This window comes from Leptosomus discolor, chromosome 9, assembly GCF_034619465.1.
Source record: "Leptosomus discolor isolate bLepDis1 chromosome 9, bLepDis1.hap2, whole genome shotgun sequence".
NCBI lineage: Eukaryota > Metazoa > Chordata > Aves > Leptosomiformes > Leptosomidae > Leptosomus > Leptosomus discolor.
In genome coordinates this window covers 49,262,525-49,289,280 of record NC_141399.1, presented here as the reverse complement: position 1 = coordinate 49,289,280, position 26,756 = coordinate 49,262,525, and the positions used below count along the sequence as shown (strand labels likewise).

General features: G+C 62.0%; 2 protein-coding genes across 5 annotated transcripts; one reads left to right on the top strand and one right to left on the bottom strand.

Moving 5' to 3' along the window:
* The first annotated feature begins 653 nt into the window (after window positions 1–653).
* Window positions 654–22,390, top strand: DGKK (diacylglycerol kinase kappa). Of its 3 annotated transcripts, XM_086470393.1 has the most exons (29): window positions 654–851; window positions 10,571–10,681; window positions 10,800–10,880; window positions 11,110–11,214; window positions 11,457–11,589; window positions 11,747–11,853; window positions 12,309–12,434; window positions 12,576–12,678; window positions 14,608–14,770; window positions 14,867–14,975; window positions 15,164–15,303; window positions 15,437–15,518; window positions 15,999–16,090; window positions 16,352–16,451; window positions 16,824–17,064; window positions 17,379–17,477; window positions 17,588–17,687; window positions 18,179–18,286; window positions 18,850–18,946; window positions 19,024–19,131; window positions 19,316–19,429; window positions 19,631–19,765; window positions 19,860–20,026; window positions 20,169–20,286; window positions 20,376–20,462; window positions 20,574–20,690; window positions 20,775–20,886; window positions 21,420–21,550; window positions 21,972–22,390. In XM_086470393.1, exons 1-29 carry the CDS (start codon window positions 654–656, stop codon window positions 22,044–22,046), a joined length of 3,459 nt encoding a protein of 1,152 aa, XP_086326519.1. In that variant the 3' UTR covers window positions 22,047–22,390. The 3 variants fall into 3 exon arrangements, with proteins under 3 accessions (XP_086326519.1, XP_086326518.1, XP_086326520.1); XM_086470392.1 differs by having other exon boundaries at window positions 20,376–20,690; XM_086470394.1 differs by lacking the exon at window positions 654–851 and having other exon boundaries at window positions 10,635–10,681; window positions 20,760–20,886.
* A 431-nt stretch (window positions 22,391–22,821) lies between these two features.
* On the bottom strand, window positions 22,822–26,661 carry CCNB3 (cyclin B3). 2 transcript variants are annotated; one of them, XM_086470292.1, is made up of 11 exons: window positions 26,569–26,661; window positions 26,404–26,487; window positions 26,112–26,230; window positions 25,486–25,591; window positions 25,061–25,159; window positions 24,799–24,891; window positions 24,394–24,531; window positions 23,778–23,933; window positions 23,355–23,504; window positions 23,046–23,200; window positions 22,822–22,894 (listed from the first exon to the last, which is right to left on the bottom strand). In XM_086470292.1, exons 1-11 carry the CDS (start codon window positions 26,659–26,661, stop codon window positions 22,822–22,824), a joined length of 1,266 nt encoding a protein of 421 aa, XP_086326418.1. The 2 variants fall into 2 exon arrangements, with proteins under 2 accessions (XP_086326418.1, XP_009946708.1); XM_009948406.1 differs by having other exon boundaries at window positions 23,046–23,176.
* Window positions 26,662–26,756: the final 95 nt, after the last annotated feature.

The window sequence follows — 26,756 nt, the reverse complement described above, 5'->3', positions numbered from 1 at the left end:
CACCCCAGCCCGTCCGCGGCCCCCGAGGCGGGCAGGGATGCCGTGGGGAGATGGCTTCCCCCGCGTGCGGGGAGCCCCGCAGCCACCCCTCCGTCCCGCCGCCCCCGCAGCCACCTGCTCGGGGCTGGCGACCCTCGGCGCGGGGCCGGGAGATGCTCCTAACCCTTCCCGCTGCCGGAACGAGGCGGATGGCGGGCGGCAGCTGCTCATTTCCACGGAGACACCCCGTCTCCCCCGCGGTCCCGGCCCCTGAGCGCAGCCCAGCACCCTGGGGATGGGCATCGGAGGGGGGGCTGGTGCAGGCTGCGGCAAGAGAGGTGCACCCCCATGCCAGGGCATGGGGTGGCCTCAGTCTTCCACGGCGGAGCAAGGTATGGCGTTGGGATGCCGGGCAGCGTGAGGAAGAGTTGGGACACTGAAAAAAGGCAAGGAAGGAAAACTTTGCCTGCAAGGGAGGCACCCTGAGCGGCATTCCTGGGCGAGAAAGCACCATCTCCCCTGATTTCCAGGATTTCACCTCCCAGCTGGCCGAGTCGTAGAGGGTGAGGGGCTGAGCAACCGCTTTCAGGGCTCTTCCTCCACTCCTGTGTGTGCTTGTCCTCCCAGGGCTGTGACAGGAGGCGTTGGAGCCCCGAGCCAAGCCGGGTGGGAAGATGGCCGAGAAGCTGGTGCCTGGGGACCTGTTCCTGAGGAAGACGCGGGAATCGGTGTCATCCCTGGACTCGGACAAGCTGGCACCCATCTCGCCCGAGGTGGGCGGTGAGGAGTCCTCAGACAGTGAGGGCGAGCAGGAGGACAGTTCCCACAAGCTCATCCGGAAGGTGTCCACCTCGGGGCAGATGAGGAGCAAGGTCAGAGGCGTCGGGGCCTGGGGCGAGGGGTTGGCTGGTGCCCAGGGTCCCTGCTGAGAACGGGGAGGTGGGGGTTTCGTGTAAATAAATCAGTGCCAGGCACTTGCTGCTTGCTGACCCAACCCAGCCAGTGCCCAGGGTAGTGCCAGGAGGGGTCTGGAAAAGGTGCAGACCCCACGGTGGCAGGGTCAGCGTTGGTCCCATGGGGCTGTAGGGCACGGATTTTACCCCACCGTTGGGGGACAGGGTCTCTCCCATACCCAGACCACCCCCCCCCCCCCCCCCCCCCCAGTTGCCTTAATCCCATGTTTGTATGCCCTGGGTTCCCCCTGCCTGCCCCTGGTAAAAGGGGGCTCTTTCGGGAAGGCGCTGCCCCATGGATGCTCTGGGAGTGAGATTTAGGTCGTTGTGTTGCCGTAGGCTCTTGGGATCCCACACCCCGCTGCAGGCACCACGCATGCAGGGCCTGGTGGGTGGCAAAATGGAGCCACCATCTTTCCCAGCGCCCCAGATTAATTTGGCTGTGCCAGCTCCCCTGCGGGCCCTGTTCCCGCAGCCTTCCCTAGATCCAGTCCCCTGTGGTGGTTTGCTGGGTGGATGGGGACACCTTCGAGGTCGGAATTGACACTCTTTTGCCTCCCAGCCGTTGGCACGAGGGCGGCTTGTGTGCGTGTGCGCGGCTTGCTCAGAAGAAGCTATTTCGGTAGGACCTACAAAAATATAGGGCGCAGTGCCTCCTGGCCAAACAGGAATGGGTGGCCATAAGTGTGCTAGGTGGGGACGGTGAAATGGCCAGGCACCTCATGCCTGGAGTGCAGGGAGAAATAGCCTGGGCTGAACGGCCAGGTGGGAAGCGGTGAGAGGAGGGGGTTTAGGGGGTGTTTTGGGGAGGGGGGATGCAGGGAGGATGCTCTGGGAGATGTGCCGGGTGAGCGGTCCCTTTGCATCCACCTCCCGGCTGCGGGAAGCAGGCAGTGGTGTGAGTCAAGGCGGTGCCTGCAGTGCCAGCAGGCGTGTGGGGGCTGCCGTGCGGCGGGGGGGACCCTCGCCCTGGGGCTGTGCCAGAAATCCCCCAGCAGCCGTTTTCTGGCCCCAGCCACCCCTTGGTGGGGTTTTGGTGGCCGTGCTGTCTTGCTCTGGGGAGGGGGACAGCTGAGAAAACACTGCGGCGGGATGCGGTTGAAGAGCAGGGGGTGCCCCCAGGCTCTGGTGTTGAGTGCGTGGGCATGGAGGAAGGCACTGAGGATGGGCTGGGTCTGGTGGCAGCTCGGGGCTGCTCGAGGCTGGGGCAAGCTCCCTTCCTGCTGACCCAGGCCTGGCTGGTGTGCCAAGCCTGGCGCGCTGGCACGAGGCGGGCAAAGGGCGTTTGCCCAGGGGTGCGGAAGTCGCACGATCCCAATCCAGCACTGTGGGCTTTTCCCAGTTGTCAGGAGACGTTTCTGGGGCAGGCAGTGCTGGGAGGGCTCTTGCCAAGTCCCTCTGGTGGCTCAAGGAACGTGCCTCAGTTTCCCCTTCTTTGGAGCAGGCTGGCACCTCCTCTGCCTGCTCCGACCTGGCTGCCAGGTGGGTGCCATGGGCTGTGCTGGGGTGCAGACTGGGTTGCAGAGTGCTGTGCGGGGTGGCACAGTGAGAAGCCGGGTCGGTGGGCAGGGTTCTGGGGATACTTAGTGCTGTGTGTGAGCCCTCAGCACCCTACTGGAGGGGCGGCAGCAGCCACTGGAGTTTGCCATGAGGCATTTGCTGTGCCGGAGAGGTGTGCTGTGCTGTGGAGCACGGGGGATATCGCAGGGAGTTGTCAGTGCCAGGAAACCCGAGGGAAAAGGGTGGATGGTCAGGCTGTGCACATGTCCTGCAGCAGCAGCGCAGGGACACGAGTGCGCCCTGAGCCCCCGGCCCATGCATCAGAGCCCCTGTGTGCCATCAGCAGGTGTGGCCTCACCAGCTGCTGGGCTACGTGTGGGGAAAGGCTGAGCTGCCAGCTCCCTGCCTGCCGTGGCCGCTGCCTGCATCCTGCCCCACATCGGCAATTAGCCATGCAGGAGGTGATGCTGCACAGCGTGCAGGGGGAGGCAGGCGGTGTGATGGATGGGCAGGCAGAAAGGACGTGGCTGGGTTAATGGCCCACGGAGCTGGCAGAGAGGAGAAGGGTGAGAGCTGGGCAGGGCTAATGCTGGAGGGGACTGAGAGCAAGCTGTGCATGCATTCCCCCTCCAACTATTTTCAGTGTCGGGGTTCAGGGTTTTCCCTGAGGATCCCTTTGCCTTGGTCCAGGTGGGTGGGCAGGACCATGCTTGTCAGCCTGGCTCCTCACTAGATGGGCTCCTTCCTTCCCTATGGAGATGAGGATTTTGGGATGAGATTGCTGCTGACACCCAGGTCGGGTTGTCCCTGGCTCATAGCCGTGCCATGGCACACATGCTGCCCGTCCCTCCAGCCATGGCCACAGCTGCAGCCGGTGGGATGGGCAGCACGTGTGCCACAGCAGGCACCTTTCCAAGATGCTTTGACACCTTTGTGCACCCATGTGGGGCTGGGATGGGGGACGACGACCATTGCCTGCACCTCAGAGGCTGGGGCAGGTACCTAATTAGCACACAGTTAATGAGGGAGGGTCTAGTGCCAGGGCTGCAGCTCCTGAGAGATAACCGTTAGCGGCGGGAGGGGGTGGGTTGGGGCAGGCTGGCCTATTTTTTTTGGCCGTCAGTGGTGGATGGGGTACTGGAGGATGTCTATAGGAGCCTGCCATGTTAAGGGACTGGGAAGGGTCAGAACCGCCATGCCACTGCCCACCCACACTAACTGGGGGGACCCTTCTCCCTGGTGGTAGGAACAAGCAGCTTCCCCCACATGCCAGAGTGTTGCCCAGCCCCATGGGGACAGGAGCGGATGAGGATCATTTGGGTGTCTGCTGAATCCTTCCTGATCGCTGCTCCCCATTCCCAGTGCCACACCCCGAAAAAGCCTGTTCCCTCATCCCCTCCTCAAACCTCCCCATCAATCATGTCTCCCCACTCCACACCCCCAGCTTGGCTTTCTGCAGGCTGTAATTGCCGGGGTGCCCAACAGGGTGCTTTGTGCCAGCTTCAGCACGGAGGCGGCAAGGCCATTGTGCTTGGTGACAATGACAGCTGCCAGGTGCAGGTGCCCCTACCGGGCTGAATGGCCCCAGGATGGATGGGGTCTTGCTGCCGCCCCCTCTTCCTCCTCCTCCTCACTGCAGCTGGGGGCTGTGGGTTGCCTGCTCCAGGTTTTGGGAGCAGAAGGGCAGAGTGGGAGGGGGATGCTGTGCTGCACACCGGCGCTGGTTGGGGCTGGGCAGGGAGAGAACGGGTGATAGGGAAGGAGGAAGCACCGGCTCTGGGGCATACCAAGGGGTGCTGGCAAGTGTGTGTGGGGGGCGCATCCTGCCCATGTGGGCTGGGTGCTCAGCTCCCGGTGCTGCCTCAGCATGGGCTCTCCGGCAGCTGAGCAGAGGCAGGGACTGATCCAGCAGCTCTGCTCGGGTTGTCTCCGGCTGCAAGGAGCTGCAGCGAGCGACTGGTCCTGGGGTGCTTGCACCAGAGCTGGGGGGCTGCAGGCACCAAAAGGGGCACAGAGGGGGGCATGTGAGGGATAGGAGTGTTGCCCATGTGGTGGGTACAATGGGCACGGCTGTGGTGGGCAGGGGCATGGCTTGTCTGCCACTAAGGAAGGGGGATCATGTTCCTGAATGCCTGATGCTGGGGTACATCACAGCCGCTCTGTGGGGCTGGGGGACCTGCCAGCATCCTCCCGGGGGGCTGGGTGAGGTCAGTGGGGTTACTGGTACCCTGAGGAATGAGTGCTCCTGGTCCTTGCTGGAGGCACAGGGTACCCTGTGGGCTCAGGGTGCCCCAGGGGTGGGGCGAGCAGTGCCTGTGGGTGTAGGGGTGTTGGGGCAGCTGCAGGGGGCCTGGTGGGGTGGTGCTGCAGAACCAGGCTGTGGGAAGGGCTGCCCGCCGAGGGCCGGATCCTGGACAAAAGACAAGGAAAGCAAGGTAGGGGCCCTGGGGCCAGGCCTGGAAACCTTCTTCCTGCAGCAGGAGGGTGGCATGTGGCTCCTGGGCAGTGCATCCTCCTGGCTTGAGACTGGTAAGGGACTGGAGCATCTCTCCTACAGGGAGAGGTGGGGAGAGCTGGTGCTGTTCAGTCGGGAGAGGAGGCTGGGGCTGGGGGGTCCTCAGTAATGTGGATAAATATTTGAAGGGGATGATGGAGCAAAGAGCTAGTGGTGTCCACTGATGGGATAGTGGGCACAGGTGAAAAAAATAGGAAATTGCATCTAAACAGAAGAAAATGCTTTTTCTGCTGTGAGATTGGTCAAATGCTGGCTTGGGCTGCCCAGAGAGGCTGTGGACTCTTCATCCATGGAGTTATTCAGAACCCACAGGCTGAGTATCTCCATGATCCTGGGCAACTCCAGGTGAGCCCCTCTGGGCTCCATCCCCAGAGCTCCCTGCCAGTCCCAGCCACGCTGTGGCCAGCTGGCACCAAAGCCCATCTCCAGCCCAGCCATGCCTCGTGTTGCTCCCAGCCTGCTGGGGGCTGTCGAGGGGACCAGTTGGTCACGGGGTCACCCTCCGCAGTGGGACCGTACTGCAGGGCACAGTGATGCTACCTGGGACTGTCCCTGCTGAGGAGGCTGCAGCAGGGCAGGGGAGGCTGGGCTTGCTCTCGTTAATCAGGGCTCGCCAAGCCGGTGCCTGTGGTGTAAAGATAGCCCCAGTGTCGCCAGCCGGATGTTTGTGAGGTTTCTCAGATGCGCTGCCCTCTCCCCACTCACATTTTCCGTTATGCAAGCGCTGCTCTTGCCTCTGAGAAGCTGGGCAGTGGGAGAGCTGCAGCAGTGCCCGCCAGTAGGCAGGCATGAGGGGCAGGGGAGGACAGGCACGGGGCAGGCTGGTGTGGGATGCGTGCTACTGGGATGCTTGGGGACTGATGTGGCTGTGGATGGGAAGCACAAGCTCATTTCTAAAAGCAGCTGAAGGTCATGACTGCTGGAGGATGAGGTGTAGGGGGGGATCGCCCTTCTTCTTGGGGCTCCTTCCCTGCTTCCTCTCTTCCCCGTTAATCCTCTGTCCCCATTCGACGGCCTGAGCAATACCTCGTGGCACCATGTAATGACATGTCAGGACTGGTAATGGAATCTTCTTTCAAGGATCCCCCCAGCACTGGGAAGGGGGATTTGGGGTCCTGCAATGGCAGCAGGCTACATCCTCAGGGAGTGTGGACGCAGTGGAGCCTGCGGAGCCGTGGCACGATCTGGGCCCTGAGCTCCCCGGCTGCCCAGTCCCGGAAGAGCTCTGCCGTATCACAACGCCTGATAAGGTTTCTGACAGACTCCAGCCCATGGGGTGCCCAGCAGATGCTGGCAGCCCCGCGGCTGGGCTGTTTGCAGGGCTGCTGTCTCTCCCCTGCTGTCCTGGCACCCACTGGCTTGGGGTGTGGCATGAGCTCTGACCCGACTGGACCCTGGCACGTGCCCTGTAGGCTGCTGCGTTTGGAGGAGGGCGGCTGCCCAGGACGATGCTGGTGCAATGCAGGTCGGTGTGCTGGTGGGTGTTCAATCCCCTCTTCTCCTCCTTGGCTGAGGCATTGTGCTGCTATGGGGCCAAGCAGATCCCATCAGGAGCAGTGTAGGGGTGCAAGCCGGGTGGGCAGCCAGTGTGGTGCCCATCAGCCATATGTGCCAGCATTCCTGAGTAACAGCCTTCCTAGCTCTTCTCCAGCAGCTCCTTCAACTGTCCAAGCTGATCCCAGCAGGAAAAGCTTCCTGCCCCAGCTGTGGTCAAACCTGGCTGCACTATGGGCTCTTCCCGGGGCTCTGCCTTAGGGCTGAGGGGAGAGCCGGCATTCCGGGATGCACCATGGCCCGGAAGAAGCCCTGCCGGGGTGCGGTCTTGGAGGGAGGCGAGCTTCCCAGGGCTGCACTTCAAGCCCCCTTGTCTGTGCCGAGCACAGTCAGCCCACCACAGCATGGTGGCCCCTGGGCACCAGCCCAGTCCTGGCAGGGCATGCTGCTGGTGGCCAGCCATCCTCCGGAGCTATTTTTACCTGTGTCCCCACTGAGGCCCCAGTGCCGCTTTCCTTCCACCCGCGGTGGCTGAGCCAGAGCGGCAGTTTCTCTGCAGACCCCGGGTGGTTTCATTCTTGCCGTCACCTCCCCAGTCTGTGTTTCTGGGACTGCCCCAGTGCTGCGCACATCTCAGGTGGTGCTGAGCCCCCCTGGCTGGAGAGAGCAGGGAGGATCGCCGAGAAGGTCGTAGGGGAGGGCTGGGGCAGAGGGCAGAGCCTTGCAGAGGAGAGCTGGCCTTGGGCTGGTGGCTGGGTGGGTTGCACATCTCTCTGGGCATTGACCTGCCATGTTGCCGCCTCTGTTGCTGGGATGGAGCCAGCGTTGGCTTGGCTGTGGCTACCTGCAGTGCTGGACGGGGCTCACCAGCCAGAAAAGCTGTGGTTGGGGTGAGCAGAGGGGCTAGAGCTCAGTTTTGGGTTCGGGTGGCACCACGCTTGGGGCTGTGCAGCGGCCAGCAGAGAGCTGCCGCCTCAGTGGCCAGGGGCTGTCTGTGTCTCCAAAAGCTCTCCGGGAAGAAGAGGCAGCCCCTACCCTGTGCTGTGGGTGCATGGCTCCTGCTCCTGGGAGCTATAGGGTACCTAATAGCCACTTGCTATAGGGGATTGTATTATTTTGGTGACACTGGAACCCTGGTTGGGGCTGTGGGGGAGCCAGCACAGCAGGGGCGATGCCACCCTGGCATGTCCCACCCCCTACCCGTGGCTCACCCCGAATGCCAACCTTTGCCTTCCCCACCCCTTTCCTGTTTGCAAAGGGGAACTGATGGGCTCACTCAATGCTGCCCACTGCAGCGCAGCTTCCCACTGTGTGGCCGAGTCTGCTGGTGGTCTTGGCCATCAGGTGCCTCCCAGGTCTCGTCCTGTCCCTAGTGCCAGAAGCAGGGGTCCAAAACTGCTGAGCCACTGGGGAGCTGCTCCTGGCACAGTGCAGCACCTGCCACTCCTGGCTGAGACCCAGACAAAAAATTAGGTGTGTGGGAGTGGCACACCCCAGTGAGACCCTGAAACAGCCTCCAGTGCCTCGGTCAGTGACTTGTGTGTCTGCCCAGGCAGTGTGGCATGGCCGGGCTCCATGGCTCATTTTGAAGAGGTGACCTGCCCCATTTTCCTCAGGAAGTGGGCTGGCTGGCTGGTCCCGTGCTGGAAACACTGGTACTGACTGAGCCTGTGCCCCATCGTGCCAGTGTTGGGGGCAATGGAGCCTGAAGGGGCAGCCACAGGCATTAGGGTTTGTGTGACAAGATGCTGCGCATAGCGCGGCAGAGGGCTTGGGCTTTGCTGCCATGCCGGGGGCACCCCGGGCATGTTTTGGGAAGCACCCAAGGGTGGATGTGGGGAGAGGTGCTTCCCAAGCTCCTCTGCACTAGCTTTGCCGCCGCATGCTGGGATGCTTGTGATTAGTTAGCCTGTGCTGGGGGAAAACCGAGGCATGCCCCCACATAGCCACAGCACTGTGGGTGTTGTAAAACCCTAATGGCTGTCGTGGTGGAGGTGGTGGGGGCTCTGCCTTTCGAGCTCTGCCCTAGCCTGGGGCTGGCGTAGTACTGGCAGCTGCATCCCTGTCCCCAGAATTGCCGGGACTGTGACATCCTAGGGCTGGGTGATGCCTTGTTGCTGCTGGCTGCTGAGTGGTGCCTTATTGCTGCTGGCTGCCAGGAGAAACTGCTGCAGTGGCTGCAGCAGTGCGGCTGGGGGCATTTCACCTCTGACCCCCTCACAGGAGGGGGTGCTGTCCCCCTGGGCAGCCTTCCTGGCCATATCCTGCCACCCATGTGGCCCTGGAGCCAGGCAGAGCTGAGTGCCCGTGCCCTGCTGTGATAGCCCTGAGCCGCTGTCATGGACCTGCCTCTTCCTCCTCCTTGTCACCACGTTCTCCCACTCCTCACTGTCACGGGCTCCCCCACGCTGCTCCTCACTGTCACATGCTGCCTGTCCTTTGCAGCAAAAGCAATGATTGCAGCAAACCCAGAGCCTGTGCCTGCGCCCACGCATGCATACAGGTGTGCTAGAAGTGGTGTTTGTGGCTGGATCCCACCTGGCTGTGGCAGGACCCTGCCCTGTCCCCTCCTGGCATGGGGTAGGGACTGCTAGGACACATGGTTTGTATGTCGTTTTGGGGGTGGCAGCTGGATCCACTGAAAGGCCACGCTCCCTTTGCTGGCTGCGTTGCAGACTGTGTTGCAGCCTGGGCTCAGGGCAGCTCTGGGCTCACCACCTCCTCTATGTGCTCTTGCAGCTGAGAGGCTGGGGAGGGTATGCGGTGGGTCCCTGAGTGGCAGCACTGGGGACACCAGGGCTGTGTGAACCTCTACTGACTCTCTCAGACAGCATGGGGACCAACCACAGCCAAATCCTGCACCAGTCCCAGGGGGGAAAAGCATTGGTAGGGAGCGATAAGGGCTTAAAACATCCCTCTCCGAACTTGGGGCTGCAAGCTGGAAGAGGGCTGGGGACATCCCGGTGCATGCCCTGGGGGGCTTGGGGAGGGGTCAGGCATTTGGGGCAGCTGAGGCTTGGGGAGCACCCCAGGTGGGGTTTTGGCTTCTTTGTGACCTCGGAGGCTTCTGCTACTCCTGGTGCTGTGGCTGTCTCTTTCGGAGCTGTGGGTTAACACCGGGGTCAGGGGCTAATGTGTTTGCAGGCTGGTGGGCGCCTGGGTGCCACCTCTTGCAGCATTTGGGCTGGGTACAGGAGCGTGGAGCCCGGGGCCGTGGTTCTCTCCTGATGCCCTTGGTGCCCACTGCTAATTCGCTGTTAAATGCGCCTTGTCGTTGTGTGCCGGGATCTGATACAGCCGCCGTTGCGGCTAATTGCAGAGGAGCAGCTGAATGGGGCTGCCGGCGGTGTTTAAAGAAGATACAATCAAAGATTAGCCAGTGCCAGAGCTTCTCTGCCACCCTGCTCGGCAGAGGCTCGTAGTTGCATTGCAAACACTAATTAATTGAGCCTTGTAAACACTGCTGTGAGGAGGGTAAATATTGGCAGGTGCTGCAGATCCAGGAGGGCAGAGGACAGGCGCCCAGGCTGCAGGGGTGTGCTGCAGTACAAGGGGATGATGCTCTGCCTGCTGCTGCCGACTGCCCTCGGCCCCACCTTGTCCCCTCTGGGGGCTGTGGGGGCCTGGCAGGGCTGGCTGCATCCTGACCATCTGTTCCCCAACCCCGCAAAGAGGCTGGGGCTGCAGTGCCCAGGTAATGCCACCTCCAAGAGGCAGTCCTGGTGGGTCTGGGGCATTGATGTCGCCTCCAAGGGAGCTCTCCTGGCCCCAGCTCTGCCTTTGGCTTCTGGGGAGCTGCAGCAGGTCAAGGCTCTCCCAGGCGATGCTCTGGGGATGGGAAGGAAGCGACCGGCAGCAGTGGTCTGCTGGAGACTTCCAGCCACCAGCACGGCCATGCCCAGCGGTTTCCTCCCGAATCACATAAAATGCCCAATGCCCAGGGTATGGTGAGCGATGGACCTCATTTACTCTGCTACATCCAGCACAGTGTGAAACCCAGAATGTCCCATCTGGGCTCTGGGCTCTGCTTAGCTCCTGGAGACCCAGGGACTGGCATCGCCGGAGGCAGGGGGTGTGGCTTTGGGGGACCTGGGGGCTGTGGGAGCTCACGACCCTGTGGTCTCTGCAGAAGAGCGTGAAGGAGGGGCTGTTGCTGAAGCAGACGAGCTCCTTCCAGAGGTGGAAGAGGCGATACTTCAAGCTGCGGGGCAGGACGCTCTATTACGCCAAGGATGCCAAGGTAGGCTGGGGGGTGGGCGCTTCCAGCATGCTCAGCCAGGGGCGCTTGAGCCTGCAAGCCCAGGGAGGAGCCTGATGTCCCTGCCTGGTGGAGTGAAGCTCTGGTTTCTCCCCTGCAGTCCCTGATCTTCGACGAGGTGGACCTGTCCGATGCCAGCGTGGCTGAGACCAGCACCAAGAACATCAACAACAGTTTCACGGTGAGGGAGGTGTGGGGCTAACTGCTATGTCCCTCCACCTCAATGCCTTGGGAGGCACCGCAGACTGCCCCCTGCCCATGGAGCTGTGGGGTACCCTGCAGCGTGGCCTCGTGCTGCTGGAGGTGGCACCGGTGGTGGTGTGCCAGGGTTTGCTGGGGGCAGCTCTCCTGGGGGCCAACTGGCAGCGGGGTGGCCTTGCAAGGGGACACAGGGACAGTGGCTGTTGCAGGTGATCACGCCGTTCCGGAAGCTCATCCTATGTGCAGAGAACCGGAAGGAGATGGAGGACTGGATCAGTGCCCTGAAATCTGTCCAGAAGTGGGAGATCCATGAGGTAACATGGGCAGGGGTCTGCGCGGGTCCTTGTCTGCAAGTAGGTGCTTGTCTGGGAGTGGATTCCCCTCAGGAGCTGGGGGTGCTTTGGGCTGCTGGACAGGAGCTGCTGCCCTTGGCGCAGCCCCGCAGGGAGAACAGGCGGTGGGAGTGGGGCTGGGGGAACTCAAGGGGGCTAGGAGGGAGGGAGTGCCAGCTGGGTGTCCCAGGGGACTGAGAGGGCAGGGCTGTGCTCTCTGGCAGGCCACGCAGTTCAACATGGAGCACTTCTCGGGCATGCACAACTGGTATGCCTGCTCCCACGCCCGCCCCACCTTCTGCAACGTGTGCCGTGAAGCCCTCCCGGGGGTCACCTCCCATGGCCTCTCCTGCGAAGGTCAGTGCCGGGGTCCTGCTGGGGGTGGGCTGGGGCAGGAGGGATGCGGGGTGATGCCCACTGGCTGCTGTCACCAGCTGTGGAGGGGTTGAGGACCAGGGCTGTTCATCCCTTGGGGACTGTCCCTGCTCCTCACCTGCTCCCCCACCCTGCACAGTCTGCAAGTTCAAGGCACACAAGCGCTGTGCTGTCAGAGCCACCAACAACTGCAAGTGGACGACCCTGGCCTCCATCGGCACTGAAATCATTGAGGATGAGGATGGGGTAAGCAAGGGAGTCCCCACAGGGGACCCTGGCAGGACAGAGCCACCAGCAGAGCCGGCCTTGCTGTGCCCAAATCAGGAGCAGCGGGTACCCTGGCACCTGGCTGTCCCCTGGACTGTGTGGCCTCTGGGCTTGGCTCTGTGGAGACATAGACTGGGGACACCTCCTCTGCCATCTGGCATTACGACCCTTATTGCTCTCCCGTTGGGGCCACCCCAAAACCTTTGCTGGGGACACACCTGCCCTGTCTTATGTGCTGGTGGCTGCAAGGGGCCAGGCAGGCAGCAACGAGAGGGCACAGGAGGGGTCCCGGGGCTGCCTTGCCCTGCTGTGGGGCATCATCCCCTGCTGACCTCTTCCGTGGTGCCTGGGGAGGGGGTGGCCCGTGTCACTGTCCCTCAAGCGTGTGGAGGCGGCAGGGGTGGTGTGCCGTTGGCAACTGCCTCTCTCTGCAGGTGACCATGCCCCACCAGTGGCTGGAGGGGAACCTGCCCGTCAGCGCGCGCTGTGCCGTCTGTGACCGGACCTGCGGCAGCGTCCGGAGGCTTCAGGACTGGCGGTGTCTCTGGTGCAAGGCCATCGTAAGGATGTGTCTGGCCCTGTCGCCCCCCGTGGCACAGACAGCACTGCCCCTCTTGGGTGCATTGCTGGGAAAACTGAGGCTGGGGGCTTTGGTGCTGTGTCCCCTAGCTTTGCTTATGCTCATGTCCCTGTGTCCCCAGGTTCACAGTGCCTGCAAGGAGCTCTTTGGCAAGAGGTGCCCCCTGGGCCAGTACAAAGTGTCCATCATCCCGCCGACCGCCTTGAACAGCATCGATTCGGATGGTGAGTCCTGAAGGGGACAGGGCTGGGTGCAGGTGGGGGGCGACAGGCTGTTTGGGACAGGGCTCTGAGCTCCTCTGCAGGCTTTGACTTGTGACACTGTGCCCACTTTCCTGTGGGGCACCAGGAATGCCACCATCAGTAGGTCCCAGAGTCAACTCCCCTCTTTACCGCACCCTCGGTTGGAGGCTGCTTGTTGCCTTATGCTCTGCCCCAGGGCTGTGGCAGTGCCGTGCTTTGGGGTGGCACTTCTTCCCTGCATGTAGCTTTAGTTGCTCCTGCCAGGCTGCCTCGCACGGTGACCCTGGTCATGGTCCCTCTGTGCTGGGGTCAGCGGTGCCAGGCCTGAGCCCCTGATGTGGGGTGCCCCCTGTTACACCCCAATGGTTCAGCACCTTGCAGGGTAGGATGAGGCCCTTGCTTGGGTTATTTCTGTGTCTGAGCCTCAGATGGTTTTTTGGTAGTGCACAGCACAGCTTCTCCCCGGCGTGGGTGGCTGTAGGGTGCTGGGGAGAGAAGCAACGTGTGGCCCAGGGGATCCCCCCCCGCTGTCTCCCTCGCCCTCTCTGGAGGGGCCCAGCTGGCCTCTGCTGAGCAAAATCTGTTCTTCTCCTCCGGATATTTCTTTCCTTGTTCTTTAATGATTTTCACTGCTCAGCTCAGCCGGTGGCTCATCTGCTTTTCGTTACTCATCGGGATGCTGTCAGGGTAACCATCACGCGGCTTCTCCTCCAACTTCTGAGCCACGGCTGCTCACGGCTGGGCCCTCGATAGCATCTCTGCCCTGTCCCTCTCATGGTGGCCCAGTAACCGAGGCTGACACTCTGCAGTAGCCAGCTGGGCTCTGCAACTGCGGGAAGGAGCCAGCGAGGCCTCAGTCCCCATCCTCCCGCTGCACCGTCCCCCCACACAGCGTACGGGTGCTGCTGGCACCGGGCTCTTCGCGACAGCCCACGCTCTGACTCAGCAGTCCCCGCTGTTTTGCTTTGCGGATCCGCTTTGCTCAGCTGGGTCGGGAGCGGAGATCAGTGATGCCTGGGCTGGGCAACGGTGAGCTGCAAGGAAGCTTCTCCCCTTGTGGTGGATGCACCGGGGCTGCTGGTCGCACCCCACGGGGCTCTGGGTGCAATGGCTGTGGGGCCGGTGCCAGCAGCAGCGAGGGCTGGTGCTTTCCCTGCCGCAGCATTGCCAGGTCTGCCAAGCGAAGGAGCCAGTGGGCACCGGCCTGTGGCCCGAGGACCGGGATGGCCAAGATGTGCCTGAGGCGAGTGCGGGCCATGGGCCAACTATTGATCTTCCTCTGCCTCGGGCACATTTCATTCTCCATCTCATTTCTTTAAAAGCATGGTGCTGGCTGCCAAGCCTCCCGAGGCTTCTGCGTCATTCACACCCACTGCACCAGAACCCTGGCAGGAGTAGGCAGCAGAGCTGGGGGTGACAGCTCAGGGTGGTCACACTGGCTGCCAGTGCCACCCCTGGGAGCACCCCCAGCTGGGAGTGTGCCCTGTTCCCATGTGGTTTACCTGAGTCGGTCCCAGCTTGGAACTGACCATCCTGTGCGCCCACCACTGCTGCTGCTTTTGGAGTGGCAGGCCAGGGACACGAGTCGGCTTGGTGGCACGCTTTGTGCCTGCAGGGACAGTGATGGGGCAAGAACCTAACTTAGATCTGCCCTAGTGTTAGCCTTGCCCATCCCTATCCCCACTGCACCCCACGCCATCACCACTGCCATCTCTTACTCTTCCTCACACCCCTCACCATCCCCTGGGCACCCCAATCACTGTACCTCCTGCCTGGTCCCAGCACCCTGCAGGCTGGGCACAGCACAGTCAGGCTGTCACATGGCCGCTGCTCTCCTAAGGTGTCTCCATCAGTGTCCTCGGGGCGGGTGGGAGCTGGAGCTGGGTGCTCATGCGCTTGGGCTCTCCGCAGGTTTCTGGAAGGCCACCTGCCCCTCAACCTGCTCCAGCCCTCTCCTGGCCTTCGTCAACTCCAAGAGTGGGGACAACCAGGGTGTCAAGTTTCTGCGCAAGTTCAAGCAGTTCCTCAACCCAGCCCAAGTGTTTGACCTCATGAATGGGGGCCCGCACCTGGGGTAAGCGCTGGCCTGGGAGCCCTGGGGTGGCCCCAGAGGGGTCCTGTCGGGCACCCAGCACAGCTCCCAGCCCTGCTCTCCTGTACCCTGCCCCAGGCTGCGCCTTTTCCAGAAGTTCTCCACCTTCCGGATCCTGGTGTGCGGGGGGGACGGCAGCGTGGGCTGGGTGCTCTCCGAGATTGATGCCCTTGGCCTCCACAAGCAAGTGAGTGGGAGTGCCTGGCATCGCCGGTGCAAGCTGGCACTGTCCCCAGTGCTGGCGCCCGCCGCAGCTGGGAGCCCCACTCTGTGTGCCCCGGGGTGCTGCGAGCAGTGGGCACAGTGTGATTGGGGGTGTCGCGGGTGCCCTTAAGGGCTACTCTGAGCCCCTGCAACCCCATCCCTGTCCCGCAGTGCCAGCTGGGTGTCCTGCCCCTGGGGACCGGCAATGACCTGGCACGGGTGTTGGGTTGGGGCAGCCTGTGTGACGATGACACCCAGCTGCTGCAGATCCTGGAGAAGCTGGAAAGGGCCACCACCAAGATGCTGGACCGGTGAGCATGGTGCAGGGCACATGCCTCTCTGCTCCCCCCCAGCGTTGGCACCTCTCAGGCAGCCTGTCCTTGTCCCCTGCCCACATGTCCCAGTGCCAGGAGGTGGCAGGCAGCCATGGTCTCTGCTTGGCAGGTGGAGTGTCCTGACCTACGAGGCCCCCAAGCAGTCCCCCCCAGCCCTGAAGGAGGAGGAGAATGGGGACTCTAACATCCAGGTGGGCACTGTTGGGGACCGAGGGCTTGCGATGTGAGAGGGCAGGCGGGGGGGGGCAGGTTCCCGTTCACCTTGCCAGCTGATCTAGGGGCACACAAAGTGGGATTGCACAGGGAGAGGTCATGCTGGGGGTCCCTGGGGACTGGGGCTGCGAGGGGGCTGGCAGCTGGCTGCATGTGATGAAATGAGTCTGGCGGGTCTCAGCCTGGCGTGTGCACTTGGGAGCAGGCAGCAGGGTGAGGTAGAGGTGGCCTGCTGCTGGCAGGCTGTTTTGGACTTCTGTGTGCTCCCCCTCAACCCCTTGCCTCAGTTTCCCTCCTGCTGTGGCTGAGCATCTCCTCTGCCTGGCAGTGGGGCTGAGGAAGCAGGCTGAGGAGGGCTGTTCAATCCTGCTCCAGGGCTGGCCGTCAAGGCTCCATCCTGGAACAGGGCACCCAGCAGGGTGTCATGGCTCCAGCTGTCCTCCACTGTCTCTTGCCAGGCCCAGATCTCCCACTATGCTGACTCTGTTGCCTTCCACCTGGCCAAGATCCTGGAGTCGGACAAGCACTCGGTGGTGATCTCCTCTGCAAAGTAAGGAAGGGGCTGGCGATGGGGGTGCCAGAGCCTCCCTGCTGGGCTGGGGGCATGTGCCTGGGGGTGCTGAGCCTCCTGCTCCAGGCCAGGCTGTCCCCCGTCTAGCCACCAGCGGCTGCTGGCTGTGCTGGCAGCTAACCCCAGCACTGCTCCTCCGGTGCAGGGGGTGTTATCCCAGCAGCCCCCACCCTGGCTGGCATCTCTGCCCAGCTGGCCATGCTGTGCCCCTCTCCACCTGCCTGCTGCTTCCCTCGGCAGGTTCCTCTGCGGCACCGTCAATGACTTTGTGGCTGAAGTCGGCCGGGCTTACAAGAGGGCAACGGAGAACAAGCAGGAGGCTGAGCTGATGGCACGGAAGGTGGGTTGTAGGAGAGCTGGAGGGCTGGGGTGTATTGGGTGGCACAGCTCCCAGGCAGTGGAGGGGCTGGGGAGGCTCTGCTCTGGTGGCCCGTGCACTTGCTGTGTATGCATCAGGGTGTGCTAAGGCACACAGCATGCCCCAGCAAGTATGGCGTGCCCAGGCACTCAGGCAAACATGGGGTGCTTGGGGGTACCCAGGTGCTTAGGGTGCCCAGGCAAGCATGGGGTGTGCAGACTCTGGGGATGCCCCGGCAAGCATGGGCTGCCTAGGCAAAGATGGGGTGCTCTCATGCTTGGGATGCCCAGGTGCTAGAGGTGCCCAGGGGCAACAGCTTACACCAGAGTGCTGAGCGTGGTGGGCGTCCTGCAGTGTGCCATGCTGAACGAGAAGCTGGACTCGCTGGTGAGGGAGCTGACCGAGGAGGCTCAGGCCATCGTGGTCCCCGAGGGAATGGCGCAGGCCACCCCTGCCGACGCCAAGGACCAGGAGAAAGGTGGCAGCTTCAACCCCAGCCCCGTGCCTCGAATCTTCAAATCCAAGGAGCAGCTCATGCTGCGGGCAAACAGCCTGAAGAAAGCCCTGCGGCAAATCATTGAGCAGGCGGAGAAAGGTGAGGGGGTGGTGGGGTCTGACAGCTCGTGTGGCACTGCAGCAGTCTGGCACGGGCTGCGGAGCCACCAGCAGGTTGGTGCTGGACCTGTGCCTTGGTTCCACCATCTGAATTATTGGGGTGGCAGCAGTGCTGTGCAATCCAAGGGCATCAGCCCTTCTCTGATGCTTGGCGTGGCTGAGGGAGGTCCCCAGCGTGGGGCAGAGGTGCCACCCTGGGCTCTGCCTGGCATGAGCCCACAAGGCTGACCCGGGGAGGGTGCACAAGGCCATGGGGCTGCCCAGACTTGCTGTCATGCCCCTCTTTGCACCCAGCTGTGGATGAGCAGAACAAGCAGACCCAAGCCTACCGGGGCAGTGTGGGCCCGAGCAAGGACAGTTTGGAGGAGCTCAACAAGGAAGAGGAGAGGCTCAGTAAGATGCCAATGGGGCATGTGGTATTTTGGAGGAGCATGGGGGTGAGCCATGGGATGGGCTCAGGGTAAGAGCCAGTTCTGCAGCTGCCTCCTCTGCCCCCCGGCCAGGCTCCCGGCAGGAGACAGTGACCTCCGCGTCTTCCTCCATCGTCCTGGACCGGCCGGACACCTTTGGCAGCTTGCAGTTCCCTGAAGATCCCAGCGCCCTGTGAGTCTGGCGTCCTGCCTGCCCCGGGGACCCTGGCCCACCCTTGCTGCCCATCACAGAGCGGGAGCAATGCTGGGACCATGATGCCTCTTGGAGATGGCCGCTGAGAGACATCCTCTGCCCACCAGAGTGGCATCCCTGGTGCTCAGCCCTCCCTGCCCTGGCAGTGCCTGCGCCGGGGAAGTCTGCATATGCCTGGTGCCTGTTGCTGCCAGTTCCTTGGCCAGCACCGTGCTCATGCTGGGGGCTCAGGGCCCCCCCTGCCCCAGCCCAGAGCAGACAGGTCCTGGGTGTGCCAGAGGTGTCCCACCATGGGGACCGAGGGGGCTCCAGCCATTGCTGCTGGCTTAGGTCAGGCTTCCCAGTGCCCACCCCTCTGGGAGCTCACACCACAGCTCTGGCGGGTTTTATTCCCTGTCCCCTGGTGCCAGCCCAACGGTTGCCCATGTGCAGCTGCCTCCCAACCCCCCTGCCCTGTCCGCTGCTTTCAGCCACTTCTCAGAGAAATGCGTCATGAATAACTACTTTGGCATTGGCCTGGATGCGAAGATCTCCCTGGAGTTCAACAACAAACGGGATGAGCACCCCAAGAAGTGCAGGTTGGCTGAAACACAGATTCCCCTGTGAAAAACATGTACCCCACCCAGCTCTCTGGTGCACGCACCAGGAGGGACTGTCAGATGCCAGGAGCCATGGGGTTGGCTCGGGGCTGCCGTGCCTGGCTGGGGACCCCTTCCTGCAGCAGGTTTGCCACCTGCACCCAGTGCTGCAGTGCTGGGGTAAGCACCCCTGGGTGGGCAGCAGGTTGCAAACACCCCCAGGATGGGGGAGGGCTGCTACGAGGCTCTGGCTGCTGATGGCCCCCAGGTGTGTGAATGGGCACAGGAGGACTTGGTGGGATTTACCCACTTTGCACCTGGATAGAGGAGACATTGGCATGCTGGTATGAAGGGTGCATGTCTGAGTGCCACATGCTGCAGCCTGCATCTCCCAGGAGGCAGCAGGCAGCTCCCCCATTCTGGAGTGGGGAAACTGAGGCAGGTGCAGCAGGGTCAGTGGTCCAGGCTGCTGGTTCAGCCCCATGCCCCAGGGAGGGCGCAGAGCCTGCAGCCGGCAAGGGGGAGCCCTCAGCCCTTCTCACCTATTCTGCTTTGCCCTGCAGTAGCCGCACCAAGAACATGATGTGGTACGGGGTGCTGGGCACAAAGGAGCTCCTGCAGCGCACCTACAAGAACCTGGAGCAGCGGGTGCAGCTGGAGGTACAAGACCAAGGGGAACAGGGATAGGGTGGGGAGCAGTGGTGCAGCGGCCCCCCAGTCTGAGCCCTCTCTTGCAGTGCGATGGGGTGCCCATCTCGCTGCCCAGCCTCCAGGGCATCGCTGTCCTCAACATCCCCAGCTACGCTGGGGGCATCAACTTCTGGGGAGGCACCAAGGAGGACAATGTGAGTGCCAGCACCATGGGGTGGGGTGGGGAGGGGGGCACGGCCTCCTTCCTGTGGTCCCAGGGAACCTGGGAGCCCTTGGGCAGGGGTCTAGGGTGTCCCTGCTTTGGGCACACATGGAGGGAAATGCTGGGTCCCAAAATGAGCCCAGTTTGGCGGTCTCACTTGTACTGGTCCCCTACAGAACTTTGGGGCTCCATCCTTTGATGACAAGAAGCTGGAAGTGGTGGCTGTCTTTGGCAGCATCCAGATGGCAGTGTCACGGGTCATCAACCTCCAGCACCACCGCATTGCGCAGGTAGGGGCAAGGGACCCTGTGGGACCCTGTGTGGTGCTGGAAATCTTTTGGGGCACCAGCAGGGCCTGGGGCAGTGCGGCTCAGCTGAGCTCCTGGATGGCACTGGCATGGCGCTGGGAGGCTTTTCAGCCCTGGCACAGCAGCTGAAGCCAGTGGCACAGTCGGAGCTGCAATGCCAACCCTGGGCTGCCCGCCCCACAGTGCCGTGTGGTGAAGATCACCATCCGGGGGGATGAGGGCGTCCCCGTGCAGGTGGATGGAGAAGCCTGGATCCAGCCGCCCGGCATCATCAAGATCCAGCACAAGAACCGAGCCCAGATGCTGACAAGGGACCGGGTGAGCTCAGGGTTGCACAGCCCCCACAGCGGGGCTGTGCTGGGGGCACAGGGAGGTGTGACAGGCTGAGGGTGGCCATCTCCATCCCCTGCAGGCATTTGAAAGCACCCTCAAGTCCTGGGAGGACAAGCAGAAGGGGGAGAGCTACCGAGCGGCTGCCCGGCCCCGGCTCAGCTCCCAGCAGTCCATGGAGTACCTGACTGAGGAGGAGAGCAGCCTCTTGCAGCAGGTCTCGCGAGTCGCCGAGACCCTCATCGCCAGGTCAGGCTGTGGGATGGGGGATATGGTGAGCACAGGGTGGGGAGCTTCACTGCAGCCACCCAGAGCTACAGGGATCTCCTAGTCCCGTGCTGCCCGTCCAGCCCGAGGGAGCCCCAGCAGCTCCACCGCCTCTCATCCACAGGATCCACGAGGCAGCCAAGGCTCACAAAGCCATGGAGCAGGAGCTGGCACATGCTGTCAACACCAGCTCCCTGGCACTGAGCGAAGCCCTCTCCAACAAAGCTGCTGGCACCTCAGAGGTGAGCTAGGGCTAGGGGTGCAAGGCAACCTTCACACGGCCACCCTGGCGCCCTGCTGCTCAAGGGCTTACCCCTCCATGCCCCCCCAGTTTCTCAGCAGGAATGCAGCTGTGGAGGTGGTGCTGAGCATCAAGGAGCTGTATGCTGAGACCAGGGCGTTCCTGGAAGGGAAGGCGGTGAGTAGGGGGCTGGAGAACATCCTGAGCCTCCCAGTGGAGGGGCCCTTGCCCTTGGCCAGCACCTCTGCGGGTGGCAGTAGGGCTGGGTATGGTCCCTGTCCTCCACAGCTGGACTCGCCCCAGGAGGAGGAGGCACTGCATGGGCCACTGAGCGTGCTGGGCCAGGAGCTGCAGAGGCTGCTGGACATCCACTGGCTGGGGCCCATTGCCCACCCTGCTGAGGAGGTGGGTGCACAGGGATGGGGTGGGGCATAGCCCATAGGGTGGCCCCAGGGGCTGTAGCATCTTGCTCAGCCTGACTTCTCTCAGGAAAGCACGGGTAGCGCCAACAAGGGCAGCTTCAAGCTTCGCCTCAACATCCCCAAGCCCAGGAAGGACAAGGACAAGGTGCAAAAGCAGAAGGCCAACAGCGTGCTCCCAGGTAAAGCAGGCAGCATGCCAGGGAGGGAGGCAGGTACACCCCACACGGGTAGGCAACCCCGTGTGCTGACCTATCCATTGGCTTCCTGTTCTGGGCATGCTGTGGAGGGACCCTCTGGGAGGGGGACAGGTCAGGTCCTGCCTGCCTGGGGACGTCAGCTTTGTTACCAACAGCCCCTTAGAGCTTAAGTTTTCTGCTAATGGACATGCAGAGCCCCCCCTGGTTCTGTAACTCTACCACCACTGCAAGGGGGAGAAGGGGGCTATGGTGCAGCTCAGCCCTTCGGGTAAGTCCCTGCCCCAGGGCTAGGGGTATTGTCGAGGGGGAGAAGCTGAGATGCTCTGTAAGTAAGCTAAGGCGAGAAGAAAGATCTCTGGCTTGAGCCTGGCCCTGCCAGAGCTGGGGGTGGGAGGGGGGGATGCTGGCTTCAGCCTGCCACCACTGCTGCCCTTGTCTGCCTGCTGCCTGCCCTGCCGTGTCTGGCTGCCTCTGCGGTGGGCCTCGTCCACCTCTGTGGTTTTCTTCCCTGCTAGCGGACAAGTGGGGCTCCGAGGAGGTGGCAGCTTGGCTGGAAGTGCTCGGTTTAGGGGAGTACAGAGACATTTTTGTCCGGCATGACATCCAGGGCTCTGAGTTGATCCTGCTGGAGAGGAGAGACCTGAAGGTACAAGCCCCCCTGTGGCCCCTGAGGGACCCCCAGCCCTAGGGAAGCACAATGTCCTCCATGCCTCCTCTCCCCATCCCTGCACCCAACCCCAGCGCTGCAGGGCTGAGCTTGTGCTGCTTGCTGAGCTTGCATGCAGGGGCTGGAAGCAGGGGAGGGGGCTGGCCCTGGCCCTCGAACTTGCAAAGCTCTGTACACCTGCCCAAAGCAGGATCAACAGCACCATGCCCTCTGCTGCATGCAGGCATGGGACCGTGCTTGCAAGAGGGCAGAGGGCTCCTAGCAAGGCCTATGGTCTGGCAGGGAGAGCATGGGGAGCTGGGCTTCGCAGCCTTGTCCTCTGCCCTGCAGCTTCCCTGCCAGCGAGAGGCAAGGGCTGGCCCCCTGCAAGTGTGTCAGCTCCCCTCTCTCCTTCCTCCAGGACCTGGGGATCACCAAAGTGGGACACATGAAGAGAATCCTCCAGGCCATTAAGGAGCTCAGCAACCCACCCTAGGCTGACAGCAGGGCAGCACCCTAGCCCACACGCTGGGTGCTTGCCCATAGGGACCAGGGGTCAGGCAGGGGGGCTCAAGGTCCCTGCCATGCCCCATGTATGTGTGGAGCCCCCCTGCTTGCCTCGCTTTGTCTGTTTGTCCCCCGGTGTCCCTGGAACTGCTGCTTCTCCCCAAGCCTGTGGAGCTGGAAACACTAAATCGGAGGTCTGGCCCTGTAGGCAAGGCAGCGTGACCCCCAGTGCAGCCCACAGCAGGGTCACTACAGGAGTCTGGGCTGCCATACTTGTGCCCAAGCCGGGGCCAAAGCAAAGATCCTCCTTCCCCACATGGGTATTTAAGCTATGTAAATATTTGGAGAGAAGATACTCATTGCTGCTGCTTGTGTAGTGACATTACTCAGGGGAAGGCGAGGGGTGCATGGAGAGTGATGGGGAAGGTGAGGGGTGTGGGAAGGGTAACAGGGACCTGGCCCCTTCCAGCCTTCACCCCTTCCTGCTCCCCATCATGCAAACCACCCCCGGCCCTGCTCTCACCCTCTGCCCCAGCACAGCAAGGGGAACCACAGCTCAGGGGCTTAGCATCATCTCCATCACCATCCCCTACCCCTGTCCCAGCAGCCACCACCAGCACATAAGACAAACACAACATTTTATTGACAGTTCCACATGACTTTTTTTTCCCCTCCCCCTCAGTTAAAACAGCTATTATTTATGTACACAGTGCTCCCCTGCCCGAGAGCACCCAACTATTTACAGACTATTTACAGAGACAGGGCTAGCAGCTCTTCAGTTTCTCCTCGAGCTTGAGCATGTCCATGGGGGTGACTTTAGCAACCTCAAAGAAGACCCTGGAAGGAACCATGTTGGCTTAGAGCTTAGCCACAGCCATGACACCCATCCACCAGGGCCCCCCAGCTCTCTGCAGCACCCGAGGGTGCATGATGGTGGTGCCACCCTCTGCAGAGGGGCAGGCACAAGGCAGAGACCCGTGATGCTCACCTGTGCGAGTACTTGGTGCGCACGGCCTTCAGCTTGTCGTGGGGCTGGTACGTTAGCAGGAAGTTCAGCCTCTTCACCAGGGGATGCAGGTCCTGGGAGCGGTACCCGCTGTAGTACTCCAGTGTGGGGGTCTGCAAAGGGACAGTGGGGATGAGCTGGGTCCTCTCAGTGACGGTACAGCCATCATCCTCCCTCTCCAGCCCGCCAAATCTGAGCATAGCCCCAGAGCATCACTCCTGCACACCAGTCTATCCACTCCTGCACCCCTGTGGTGCCTCAGGGGGGACAGCAGGTTCGAGAGGTGCTTACCCAACCACCGAGGTTCTTCATGGTGAGTGCCAGCAGCAGGCAGCTGGCAGCCAGCTTTGAGGGGCTCTCCCGAGCATAGTCGTACTCCTGCAGGGTCATCTCGCAGAGGAAGCGAGCCAGTGTCAGCGTCTCCATGGTGGCACGGGCGCACTGCAGCCGGGCAGACAGGGAAAGGCTCAGCGTTTTGAGCAATGCTGCTTCCCCATCCCCCAAACCTTTTTGGGACCTAGAGTGCTGCCCCTGGGGCACAGGACACAGATCCCACACCCCCCAGCATCCTCAACGTGTTGCAGTGGGCCTGGACAAACCCTCCTTGCTGCCAGCTGGGAGCAGGGCTGCAGGGACACACATCGCCACCCCGGGGAGCCAACATGGGGTGCCTGGAGGGACCTTGACACCAGCCCACCCTCCTGCTGCACCCACCTTGGCAAAGCGTCGCAGGAACCGGTAGGGGATGGGGATGTTGATGTCAAACTGGAGGGTGCTGAGGATGCTTATCTCCATAGCAATGAGCTCTTCCCGTTTGTAGGCGTCATCGCAGATGTAGAGGAAGTCGTCCACGCATGGCGGGCACCGCTCCTGCTGGGGCACAACTGCTCAACACCCTAACAGGGGCTTGCCCTGGCAACGCTCAGGAAATCCTACCAGTTTGCAGGCCCTGCAAGGGCTCATGCCCTGCCAGACCCTGAAACAACTGTTACAACTCTCGGTGGGGCTTGTGTGTTGTCTAAACTGCCCCAGCCCTCGGCCCTAACTCCAAGCCTTGCTTGCATGAGGTGAACTCAGGTGTCCCGGTGGTCTCTGCAGAGCAGAGAGGAGCCAGGTCTCCAGCGACACCGGGAGACAGGATCCAGCCCGCTGGGACTGCATTTGCAGCCCTTGGGATAGAACGGGTAACAGGGACACACAGGCCACCCCAGCAGCTCTCAGGGCAGCAGCCTGGCACCGCAGGGACCTGGCCCTCTCCAGTAACCCATGAGGACCAGAGAGGCACAGCCCCCTCTGGCCCAGCACCCCAAGACAGCACACAAGGAGTCACCTCAAATTTGGAGGCGATGAGGATGGCAGTGGAGCCGATGAGCTGCAGCTTGTCCCTCATGCTCACCACCTCCACCAGGTAGTGGTCCACCAGCTTCACAGCCAGGTACAGTGTCTCATGGTTCAGTTCAAAGTTCTCCTGCAAAGACGTGGGCAGGACGGGGTGTCAGGCAGAAGGTAGGCTCGCCTGGCCCATCCAAGGTTCCCTCACAGGGCCCAGACGCGCCCACAGGGCCAGACTTGAAGGGAGGGATGCAGGCTCATCCCCAGCCTGGGGAGGAAGAAGATCAGCTCTGCACTAGGGACACTTGCAGGAGCCTCAGCCAGCATGCTGAGGTCCTACAGGCCAAAGGCAGGGTGGGGTCTGCTCTGCACAAGGCCATGCTCCCTCCCCATGACCACGTACCTGCACCTCCACCATCCAGTCCACCAGGATGGCACGCATGTCCCTGCTGATGTCTGGCTGCTTCTCCATGTAGTCAGGGAGCAGGAATTTCTCCTGCAGAGGTACCAGCTGTCAGGTACTCACTGGACCCTGAAAGGAGCCCCCTCCTGCCCCATGCAGGCCCCTGCCAGGTGCTCAGAGCCTCTGGGCAGCTTGTGGCCTTGCCCACACAGTCACCCCTTCCCCAGTCAGGGCTGCCACCCCCTGGCCAGGTATCACCCACCTCTCTTTCCCGCATGTATTCGAAGATCTCCTTGGCATACTCCGCATTGGCGTAGGGGTCACCCAGCTGCTCCTTGTCTATGTCCTCCACTGCCAGCACCTGGTGGGATAAGGCAGGCAGTGGTAAGGGGGAGGGCCCGAGCTCTGCAGGTACTGCTCATCCCTTCAGGGCAAGGCTGCTGCCCTGTTGCACCCCCTTCCCCATCTGCTCCCATCCCCCTGCAGCCCCCACCCCACTTTTTCCCCATGGGAGATCTTCTGAAGAAGGCGGTGGGGGGTTACCCTGCTCCCCAGCTTCCCATCACACTGGCCCAAGTATCTCTGAGTTCCAAAGCACTGCCTGGTGCCCCATTATCACCAGCAGGAGCCATAGACCAGCAGCACAAGGATGAGCCTGGGGGCCAGGCTGCAGCCCAGGGTCCCTACCTTCTCCTTGGAGGGCTTCAGTTCCTGTGCAGGCACCGGCTCCTCTGGCACAGGATCCTCCTTGGGCTCTGCAGGAGGTTCTGTCGAGGGAGTTTTCTTCATTGACCTGGACAGGACAAGAATGTAAGACATTGCTGGGAGGAGGCCACATCTCCTGGATGAAAGGGGTTCTCCAGAGCCGTTTGATGGTTCAGGAAGGGGCTAAACCACCCCTAAAATATCCCCATAAAGACCCAGAATCATTTAGGTTGGAAAAGACCTTTAAGATCATTGAGTCCAATTGTTAACTGAACACTGCCAAGCTCACCACTAAACCATGTCCTTAAGTGCCACATCCACGTATCTTTTAAATACCTCCAGGGATGGCGATTCAAACACTTCCCTGGGCAGCCTGTTCCAGTGCTTGACAATCCTTTCGGTGAAGAAATTTTTCCTAATATCCAATCTAAGCCTCCCCTGGTGCAACTTGAGGGCATTTTATCTACTGTCTGCCCTCCCCAACTGGCTCATGGTCTTCATCATCCAAAGGAAGCCCCCACCGCTGCCCCATGGGACAGGTTTACAGGTGTTGGCCCTGCAGCATCCCCCTGCCCCGGTCCCTGTCCCCATCTCCCCTGGCTACTCACTTTTTCAGGTTGATCTCGTTGTTCTTGGCCACTCCCAGGGCAGCATGGGCCCTCTGTGTCTTGTGTGGTGCCACTTTCACAGCCTCCTTCTTCCCTGCTGCCACCTGGTTCTTGTGAGCCTGTTTGGGTCAGAACAGGGGTATACAGAGGGGTGCACAGAGGGAAGCAAGGGGTGTCCTGCAAAGAGACCTCTCCTCCTGCTTGCCACTGCATGCTGGAGGGGATAGCCAGCCCCATTCCCATGGCGGGCTCAGAGGGGACACCAAAGCCCCACTCCCACAGAAGCACTCACGTTGGTGATGTCCCCGAAAGCTGATCTCTTCTTGGGTGCACCCTGGGGTGAGGATGGAGACCTCTTGGCCTGACAACTCTCTTCCTGCAATAGAGGCTGTTAGAAGATAGGGGTCCAGATGCTCCACAGGAGCCCCCCGCACCCCTTGCCCACCTTGGGACTCACCTTCTCAGGGTTGGCATTCTCCGCAGCATGGCCCACCTTGCCCGCTCGGGGCTGTTTGGTACTCAGCATCTTGGTGTTGCGTGGCAAGGGCATCCTCTCCTCAGGCTCTACAAGCAAGCTGAGAGCAGAGCAGGGCTGGACGTGGGCAGCTGCCTGCACCCAGGGACGCCCTCAAGGGCTAGGGGCAG